Source organism: Oryzias melastigma, linkage group LG18 (assembly GCF_002922805.2).
Source record: "Oryzias melastigma strain HK-1 linkage group LG18, ASM292280v2, whole genome shotgun sequence".
Classification (NCBI taxonomy): Eukaryota; Metazoa; Chordata; class Actinopteri; order Beloniformes; family Adrianichthyidae; genus Oryzias; species Oryzias melastigma.
This window is the reverse complement of record NC_050529.1, coordinates 10,153,002-10,163,964: the sequence shown is the minus strand read 5'-3', so window position 1 is coordinate 10,163,964 and position 10,963 is coordinate 10,153,002. Positions and strand designations below refer to the sequence as shown.

Sequence of the window (10,963 nt, the reverse complement as noted above, 5' to 3'; positions counted from 1 at the left end):
ATTTACTGCCGTTTATTCCTGCCTGAGAATTATAGGACACTATATACTGAAAGTATATTCAAGATTGCATCCATTTACCACATCCTGGATTGATTAGATTAGATTTTTATTCTTCCAATCCCCTGAAATAAATGTTGAGTACACACAGTTTATACATTTGTTTAGAAATACATTAGTAATCTTTGAATATGTTGAAGATATTCATATTAATCTGAAGCACTTCACTGTAAAATATATTAGTGAAACTATAATGAGATTGTTAATCGCATACAGTGTTTCTCAAACACAAGCTCCAACGATTGTTCTGCCTCTCCTGAAGGGTGTTTCAGTTTGGCCACTAGGTGGCGATCAAGCTATAGCATTACAGCTTATTCCAGAAGAAAAAGAAAGTATGAGCAAAAAAACCACAAATGGTTACATTGAAAAATATTTCCTTAAAAGAGTTTGGAAAAATCATGCCTGCAAGTTTATAAAGACGTTAATTTAGTCAGCAATGTATGTTAAGATCGACTGAGCGTTAGCATTAGCCGTCCTATGGGAAATGCCATTGAATGCTAGCATCAAGCTAGCGCAGACTTTAGCTTTATGTGCTAAATCAATCTATATTTTTATGAATCGATGATCTGTTATGATTAAATTGATTTTATTAAACAACACCTATTGTGAAACATGGATTTAACCATCATTTTTTTTCTATTTTTCTAGTTTTTTTTAAATTCTGTGTTCAAACCAACCTTTAGGTTTCCAAATGTACGAAACTGTCTTTTTTTGTGCTAAATTACGTTCAATCAAACAATTATGATGTATTTTTTTTATCAGATTTTAACAGATTTTTTAAATGAAAATTTGTCATCCAAATATAATCTCAGCTTTAATGGAGGATTGTTTGGGGAATGCTGCAGGTGCAGATGATATGGTTCCTCGCTCTTCATTGTTCACACTCCTCTGAGACATCAAATGCACAGTGAACGCTCGTGTATTTCAGACTTCACTGGCCGAGTAATCCCATTGCAGCAGCGGCCAAAGCATCCATCTATTAATTGCAAAGTCACTGTGGCAATGTCACGAAACACCTGCATTTTTAAGTGGTTCACTGGCACAGTGTATGAAGGGGGATCAGATTGTGTGCATGTGCCAGCGAGGCCGGGACCATGCCACAGCTAAGCCCATTAGATGCGAAACAGCTGGCGTTGTGATCAGCTCACCGGCTGATCCCGGCTTCAAAGACAAAGCGACAAGGTTGCTTTTCGGTGCGAGTGTCTGCATGATGGAGATGTGCGCGGAGCGTGATGCTAACGTGGCACACTTTTATTGTTTTCACCCAGACTTTAAGGGCACATAATGAGATTCTGATTGACTGAAATGATTAACATTTCACAGTGTGATAGCTGCTTTGAAAAGAAGGTTTCCAATATATGGATCGTGAAAAAAAGGCACTTTCATAGTCCGGTGATTACCCCTTTCTCTGCTGGATTTACAGCTTTTGTTTTGTCAGTATTCCTGCTCTGAGAGGTAAATGCCACAACATGCGGCACCATTTCTTTGCGAGTTGTGCCTAAAGTGCACTTAGAGTGTTGGTAACTGCTCAAACTTAATTACCTTCATTTGGGGCTGCACAACATGTCCGCATTGTTTGTGATTATCTGCTTTTCTTGAGTGGGAGGGTCAGAGGTGTGAAGGAAGAAAAAAAAAACTTGGCTTTTGTGTGATTTTTGTGGTCACTCCAATCCATAGTTGAGACTAATGGCTTTAAATAATACACTTGGGCATAGTCGCCAGAGGATTCGGCATTCATTGAGTTAATAATGGGCCTTATACAACCTTTAAACTTAATTGCAGAGCACATTGTTGACAAGCAGTCAGTACAGGCATTTGCAGCTGAAGAAAATGACTTTCTACTTGTTCAGTTCAACCTGCAAGCAACAAGCGTCGTGCATGGTGCTGATAACATTGTTTCATCTCAGATTTCCACTCTTGTCACAAGGTCTCCTTCCAAACAACTAGATGGTAATTAAGTGCTGGCACACTCAGCCGAAGGTGTCTTTACCGCATTTATTTGAAATGTGAAAATGATGCATATTCCCCTTCTGTAGATATCGACGTACGTCTTTAAGGATATGCTGCGCCCAGACAGGTTTTGAAATGAACGAGTGGAGCCAACAATGAAATTTCCACTTGAGCAGTGTCCGGCAGAATGATGAACGAGGTGGTAGACTTGAGGAATTACAGTGATTTAAAGTTTCGTTCCCCTTTTGCTTTAAAGTCCTTTAATGGAGGTACACAAACATGAAAGCTTTTGTGTGTGCTCATTTTTGCGTCTAATTCGGTGTGTATCTGGGAGTGTGTGGGGGTGAATGTAGGCTGCAGCTCTTTAGAGTACATACTGTGCCTTCACATGAGTGTGTACGTATGTGCTTGGGTTGTATGTGTGGGCCTGAGTGTAAAAGGGAATGGAATCGACTCAATTTAAATCAAATTAGCATGCAGGCAAATTAAGCACAGGGATTTAATTTGAGCTGTTGTAAAAATGCTAATTTCAGTACAGCCCCGAAGCCTATATGCAAATACAACGCTATTTTACAATAATTCTTATTAGGCCAGGCATGCATAAAACACACATATTACAGCCTGATGTAATCTGGGGGATAGAGTATCATTAGCTTTTGGAATTGCTACAAGGTGAATCTGTTCAGTGGCTACGTGCGGAGGGTGCATGTTTTAGGATCTGTCTTTCTGTGCTTTGATAATGGGACAGCATCCATGCATTTCAAAACATGCTAACAGGAAAAAGCTGTATGCGGCAATGAGCTTTTGGGGTTGGAAACACAGGATATCCCATCACACAAGGTCCTAGATCTAGTACAGCTGGTCTGGGATAATTGCAGAATAATTGTTAGACGTTAATGCAGTGGGAACCCAAGTGGGTGGAGACTTCGGACTGGAGCACTCTTCGTTCGCCTGGTGTAATCCCATGATTTGATAATTATCTGTCAGTTTTTGCTTTTTTTTCCATTTGCATGTTTAGTGGAGTAATATTTGTAAAATGTCATTATAGCATATTTCATTGCTTGTTTTTTGTGTGCTACCAAATAAAAAGAAAACATAAGAAACATAGCATAAATTGGGGGCTTGTCCGGGATTTGTTAACCATGTCTGGATTCATTTGACAACAGCCAACACTCATTTTTAGTCATGCTTGAAAGAGTGATGCTAGCAGAGATGTAAGATAGTCCACTTCAGAATGGGTTAGAACCAATCGGCCACCTTCGGAACCTCAACTGTATGCTAACAAGAAAGTATTACTGGATGTAGTTCCTCAAAGGACCACTGGAGGCTGGTGTCAGAATGGAGCAATTCCCTACTGATATCAATGCCAAGTCTGATTTTACAATAAAAAAAAAAAAAAAGAAATCACGACTACTGCGGTTAAAATTTTATTAGAACTTACATTTGGACAATTTATTGTTTTTTTTTTTTTTTTTTTTTTTTTTTTACATACCTTTAGGACTTTACTTGGCCCCACCCAGTTTTTGGAACACTGACAAAGTTGGGCAGAGTAAATCCTTTCTCACTTTAGGATTATCTTTGTCATTCAGAATCCAAGACATAGGGTCAGAGATTATCCATCTGGTGTAAATATATCTATGATGTCAATGGGTTGGGCCCCTAGCATCTCCATGACCTCTGTACCCTCTTTTATTGACTACGCTGGGCTCTGTTAAAATTCCTGAAAGCAATAAGAACCACCCCGTAAAAAGTCTACACAGTTACTGAGTCACAACTGAGGTTTCATAGACAGAAGACACATTCTGTCCATTAAAACAGGACACATTTTGCCAAAGCTGTTTAGCCTATACTGCTGGTAGTCAAAAAATCTGCTTTGGGGGGCAGCGTTTGCTAAACTGATATATGAACTATATGGAGGTTCTGATGTCTGAGCTACAGCTGATAGATTTCCAGCTCACATCTCACTGCCTCTTCATGTCTGCATAAACGTTCACAGTCTCAGATCCTCCTGGTACACAGGATTTGTTGGCCCAGTAGCATGCAAACTACTGCAGATTATCCCTCACTCCGTCGGTATTTGTAGAGTTAATGCAGTTTTAGGTAAACAAAGCGATAATGCAGTTTATTGGTATTGAGGGATCACTATGGCTGCACAAGAAGAGTGAAAATGGGGAGAAAAGTGGTCATCAACATGTCTTATTGTTCAAAAACTGCATAAAAAGCTTACCAAACAAGTTTAGTTTCAAAACAGTGTTTTGAATGAAAAATGTGTTCATAGCGGAACAGCTTTTGTCACAAATCATTTGAGATCATAACATTTGGGTACATTCCAACAGTTTTAATAGAAACTATTCTTTTTTCTCTCAGTTTAATAGCAACATGTTATTTCTATCTGATTTCTACTTCAATCAGTAACATGTTTATGTCCTGCTGAGCTATAAATGTTTTATTGTGTGTTCAAGTTTTGTTTTTACATAACGCTCATGTAAATCTACGTTCATACCACTCTCTGTAAAACACATTCAAGGTGGCCATTTCTAATCAAAAATCTATGTAAATGTGTGAAAATGTGCGTATCAGGCTTCCATGTTCCATTTACACAAGACTGTTTTCTGGCTCTACGTACAAAACTTGTGTCCATTGAAGGTGTGTTAAAAGTTAAACCCAATGAACTTTGACCAATCAGAGATTTGGCTTTGGAAGTGACATACGGGTAGTGTCCTTTTCAAAACACGGAAGTGTCAAAACTGATTGTGGAAGATGGCTTTAAAGCGCTTTATATCCAGACTTAATGTTATGATGTTTATTCCATATATCGGAATAGAGCTGTGAAAGAATAAAACTAGATTTGGACCACTTCAACACCTACTGCAGGTGCATGCGCTTGTATAGAAGAGTGAACATCATGTGCTAAAAGCGCATCTGAACTAAACCAGTTTAGTTTAGTCTGCTTAGTTTACCAATCACCTATTGTTTATATTTTATGGCAAATTTTCTGCTTTTGTACAATTACCAGTATGAAGCCCAATGAGACAATTGCTTTGTGATATTGGGTTATACAAATAAAATTGAATTGAATTAATGTACAGTAAGCAAGTACACAGCCAGCTAGAACAAATGGCCCCATATGGTTTGTACAGAAAATGTGGGCCCCAATTGGGTTTGTCCGCCCAACCTGTTTGCCCACATTGGCCCAAGTGTGGACTCAGTGGGATGGCTTGCTATGCTAGCCAGCCGCCCGGTGGACAACGAAGCAAGTGGTGCCGCCCAGGTGAGGCCACCAAACTGAAACTGCAGACAAATCCACATTTTCTGCCCACTTTTAAACCATTTGGGGCCCACTTGGCCTCACTGGCTGAGTAGGACCCCAATTTGAATTATTGTCGTACATATCAAACATCAATCGAAGTGGAAGATGGTATACAAAGTAGATTTTCATAGACCAAAAGGTAAGAAGGAAAGGAATCTAACAAACAAAATCCTCCTCACAGAGGACATCTAAACAGGCGCCACAAAGGACTATTTGACAGAAGAGTAAACCTTTTTTTTTAAAGTATACTTATTTGGAGTTCTGTTTGCCATTTCTTCTAAAGGGGCAAGTGCAGATCAGCTTAAGACTGGCTCTAAGGGACCCACCATCTGTTGAGCCGGCAGACTCAGCCACTTTCTGCTCTTCTGTGTGTCATCTACACCGACGTGGCCACAGCCAGAGGCTAGCTCACATGCTAATGGACCCTGTGTGGCAACACAATATGTTTTTTTTCTTCCCTCCGAATTGCAGTTGTAATTTAGGGATGATAAGTTAAGAGTGGAGTGCAGTGTACTGGTGTGCACTAAGGCTCTTGCTGCACACCCCGTATGCAAAGAAAAGTCCCAGTGTGTCTGGGCTGGATAAGCTTATGCAGCGGAACAGTGGAGGAAATAAAGGCTCTTGTGAGACGCTGGAAGGGGCTATCGCGCTGCCTCCAAACAACGAGAGGGAGAGAAAGTAAAAGAAGACAAAAATGCAGGCAGAAAAAGAAAGAAAGAAAGAAAGAAAGCCAAAAGAAGAAATAAGGAATAAATTGGCAAGCGAGTGATTAGGTGGACAAACAATGGAGGGAATGCGCGGAGCAAACATATGCACGAGGGAGATCTAGCAGTGCAGAGCGGAGAGGACTAAATATAAATCCCAGAGCTAATATGTACTGCCTGAAGTGGTTCTGGCTGGGAACAGGCACTTTCCCTCACACCTCAGTTTCAGACAGGATACACACCCGCATGACCTCCCCAACTCCCAAACACCCCCACAGTCATTAACAGACAGCCACTGCGGCTCCCTCGTGATAAGTTTGTTTTGGCTTTGAGATGATGACCCAGCACAGCTGTTTAAGGAGAGTACAGGGTAACGACAGCTGCTAATAGCCAGATGGCTAAAGGAAGGAAATTAATGGGGGGAGGGATTCGGGTGGGTTGGAGAGCACCGAGGCGTCCAGTTTTGAGGGCTGACGAGTACAGTTGCACAGGTTTTTGCGTTGAAATTCAACTGTGGAATGTCTGGAAGACCTAAAAACCGTCTGAAGGTTTTTTTTTTATTTCACCAAAAGTCACATAAATTCACTATAGAACAAAAGTTTTCAAACTTCCTCACTAACGCCTTTTTGGGAGGGTTCCGTAATTAAATTAAGCCGATAAATTCGGCTGCAAGATAAAACGAGGGAGAAAACGCAGCGCCGCCTGCCTCTTCCCTCCCATTGATAGACATATGCGGAGGGAGAGGAAAAGGGATGAAAAATAAAAGACGTTTGAGGCGATTGCAGGGAACATTTCTCAAGCACAAAGTTGAAAATCTCACCCATCAATTTCACTTTGCATGGCTCCGCGACCTTGGCTGAATGATCCCTTCAGTCAGAGATATTCAGCTGAACTGAGAGGATTTCAGTCAGTTTGAAGGAAGCAATAAAACTTTTATTCATCCCGCCGCGATTCCAGAAGCTAATGATTCATGGATCTTCTCGGAGGAAGAAAAAAAAAAGAGGAAGGTGAGAGAGGGGGGATCTTTGGTGTAGGACCAAAGCTCAATGAGGTTTGAAAACTGTTGTCACACATCAATGAGCAGGTGTCTGATGTCAAGTAACTCAATTCCAAAGATTTCTCATTGTGATATTCTTGGCTGAGGCCTGAGCACTTCTTTTTTTTAAGGTAGAAAATAAAGATTTGGGGAAATAAGAGCAAGACGAAATATTTTGAAGTTTGGTGAGACAGATAGCTTGATCACTCTCCAACAAGAGTGATACAGAGAAAGCTTTAAAAAGAATTCAGTGTTACAGTAAATGAAGTTTAATTATTGTATTTTCTGCACGGCAAGACACTTAAAAGCCTTTTTATTAATTAAAAAAAAAAAAAACAGTGTACCTAATAATCCGGGGTGCCTTTTATAATGGATAATGCTCAATAGAGTCTGCATTATCACAAGGTAATGCACACCACAGATGGATTATCCCACTTATACTATGGTCACTTACAAAATAAATAAACATTCAATCGATTTTTAATACTTTATTCTTTTTTCATTATGAAACTATTTGATGCGTAGTACGGCACGTTGTCGTCTGACACCGACTTCAACTGTAGCGGCAAAGGAAAAAAAATTATATATATATATATATATATATATATATATATATATATATATATATATATATATATACNNNNTAAGCTGATCATCACAATAAGGTAAAAAAGTTCACCTCTTACAGCTTGTTTTTTCCAGATGATGAAGCAAAAGTTTGTTTTAAAGGAACCAGGGCAGGGACCAGAACTTCTTTTTTTAATGTTCATTATCGATCACTGTCGATTATCACTTTTATGATATGTCGATGTGTGTTTGTGTTTGTGCGTGTATGTGGAAGGGTGGGGCTTGTGGGTATTATCTTTTGTTTTTAAAATGTTATTTTTTATGTTAAGCACTTCGAGTGAAATTCATTTTTTTTAAAAGTGCTATACAAATAAATTTTGATTTGATTTGATTTGATTATAATCCACACCCAGCAGCCAATCATAATCGAGTATTCACCTGGACCATGATTTAAATATGGATTATTTCCGGTCGTACCTACTGAAGCGATTGAGAGGCACACGGCGCTCTGTAAAAATGTCACTCTGTTTTGTGTACGAGTTCCAAGCAAATTTAGGTGTTGTTGTGAATATGCTAACACGGCTAATATGTGTTGAACTGTGTTGTTATGCGTTACTAACAAAGCTGGGAATTAGCATAGTCACAATAACGCTCGATTTGGTGATATTAGCATGTTTTTGACGTGTTGCAAACATATTAAGTGTTATTATGGCAACATGGCTAATGTTAAGATGTGTCTTACATGTTACTAGCCAGGTTAGGAGTTAGCATAGCCACAGTAACAATTATTACAATTTTTTAATAATATCAGCCTGTTTTTTTTATATGTTGCAACAAGTTTGGATATTTTGTAAATATGCTAATTCGGCTAGAGTCTTGCAAATTTTTTTTTTTTTTTTTTTTTTTTGTTTTTTTTNNNNAGTTAGCATAGCCACAGTAACAATTATTTTAGCAGTATCAGCTTGTTTTATTAGGTGTTACAAACATATTTAGGTGTTATTGTGAATGTACCAACGTGGCTAATGTTTACCCGAGTCAGACTATGTTTAATATTACATGTTACTAACAAGGTCAGGAGTTAGCATAACCATAGTACCAATTATTTTAGCGATATCCGCTTGTTTTTTACATGTTGCAACAAAGTTGGATGTTTTTGTGAATACGCTAATGCGGCTAACGTCTTGCGATGTGGAATTGTGGTTCTTCTTTGGGTTTCTTACAAGGTTGTGAGTTAGTATAGTCATAAAACGGTTTATTGTTTGCCGTATCGGTCTGTTTTCATATGTGTATATGAAACCATAGACCATTCATTGGTGGTGCGCCTTATAATCCAATGCACTTTGAGGTGCGAAAAATGTGGTACAGATTTTAAATTTCTCTCTATTTAGGTGAATTAGGGACTCGACGCAATCTGTCTGACATAAAAAGTTCTACCTGGGTACTAAAGTGTGAAAGTACGCTTTTGATTTCCCTCCAGCATGATTGTGTGTCCTTTCAGGCTTTTTACTTTTCCGTTCCTTGATTAAGTTTTTCCTCCTTTTATTTCGGGCGGCACTTTTGTTTTTGACACAATTTAAACTGCCGGCATTAGCACGCAAAATGCACTGAGCTATTAAGTCTGGAGCTCATTCAAGTCCCAGGCGCCAGTTGCGGAGTCGAATGAAGAAATGGGCGCTCGGTTATCACCCGAGATGAATCGCTTTAATGTCGGGACATTTAATCAAGGCTGAACGTGAAGAAAATTACTTGTTATGCACCGTTCACTCCCTTTCCTAAAGAACTTTCAGATGGTGGAAAAGAAAAGCTTTCAGACGTGCACGAGGGCTCACACCTTTTACACCGGAGCAACATTTGTGAAAGCTCCACCATCTTTGTTATTATTTTTAACCACGGTACCTTAACCCTTTAACTCTTGCAGGTGAAAGAAAAAGCAGCTTTGCCCTATTACTTTACAGAAGTAAAGCTGCTTTCATAATCAGATGGAATTGCTTTAGATTTATAAATATTTGAAGAGTTATGAGTGTTAAAGTGAGTACAAAGAAGTTAAATTGTTGAAGTAAACTAGTTAATTCCCCTTAAACTCAATTTAAGGGCAAATTGAAGAACTTAATAAGATATTTTTTCACCTTTCGTAGTCATATAAGCAGAATTGAAGTCTTTTGGGTCAGTATACAGCATAATAATGAATAAAATATTGTATTTGTCATTGTTTTATGTGTATAAGTGATCATACCATGTTGTTTGGTTTGATATAAATGTAATAAAAAGGTGTTTCCATTTGTTTTTCTGTGATACGAAGACATTAGAAGAAAATGTATGCCTTCATTTGAGTCGACGATGCAGTAACAACGCACCGTCCTTAAGGTGTTTGCGTGACGGGTACTTACTTTGAGCGTCGGCGAGGTGGAGGAGCAGACCCTGGACAAGCAGCAGCGGCAGCAGCAGCAGCAGCAGCGTGGGTCTGGCTCTGTGCATGGTGGGACAGCTTGGCACCAGCATGCTTTGGCAGCCTCGGTGGCACTGGCTCACAGAGCCCTGTGAGTCAGTCTGGTCTGATTTCTCAGATGCAGGGTATTCACAGCCTATGCAAGGCAAGAAAGAAAGGATGGAGAGAAGGAGATGGAGGGGAGGAAAAGAGAGAGAGAGGAAATGAATGAAACAAAGCTGTTTGGCTCCATGGGTTTTATCTATCCCTGCACATTTCTGACATACCCCCACACAGCCTCGGCTGGAACTGACAGAGGATAGGGAAAGCCTGATGTGCTCACGGGGTATATTCTGACAGTTCTCTAAATGGAATAGTCACTTCACACAATGTGTGTGCAAGTGTTCACGAGAAGGAGGGAGATAGCAAAAGGGGGAGTGGGGGGGAGAAAAATCACACAGATGAAAGGCTAAGTTAACATGATTTTGTCTTCACAGCTTAGGTCACGAACACCAATTAAATATGCAGTAGAATATGGGAGCCGTTTGACTCGCCCTCTCTGATCAATGTTGATATGTGTTCCCCATGAAGAACGCTCCACTTAAAAGAACGCAGTCCAGACGTGTAAGGAGCATCTCTCAGTCTGGCGAAAACTTTGTTGTCGGTTTATCAGAGGCTCATGTTTCCTATGAACGCCGTTTTTCTCGTGCAGCACAAAGTCGATCCTCTAATAGCTCTAATTTCGACGGGATTGAGAGCGATGGCTGTAAATTCAGCGTCCTCGCACACAAACACTTGAACAAATTTGGCCTTTCATGCGGCGCTACGCAAACAACAAATAACATTTTGGGGGCAGAGTGGCCTGTCCTCTCCATTTAGGTTTCATCCTTTTATCAAAGGCTACATGGCTGTGG

The 10,963-nt window shown here is 39.7% G+C and overlaps 1 protein-coding gene across 44 annotated transcripts in view; it reads right to left on the bottom strand.

Annotated features, from left to right (window-relative positions):
* The window catches only part of LOC112155773 (protein tyrosine phosphatase receptor type D), a 454,394-nt gene that overhangs the window by 108,647 nt on the left and 334,784 nt on the right, over window positions 1-10,963 (bottom strand). For all 44 annotated transcript variants that reach the window (XM_024287656.2, XM_024287657.2, XM_024287659.2 and 41 more), the window contains one exon: window positions 10,012-10,206. In XM_024287656.2, the coding sequence (XP_024143424.1) occupies window positions 10,012-10,123 (112 nt within the window). In that variant the 5' untranslated portion in view covers window positions 10,124-10,206. The remainder of the gene's footprint in view (window positions 1-10,011; window positions 10,207-10,963) is intronic.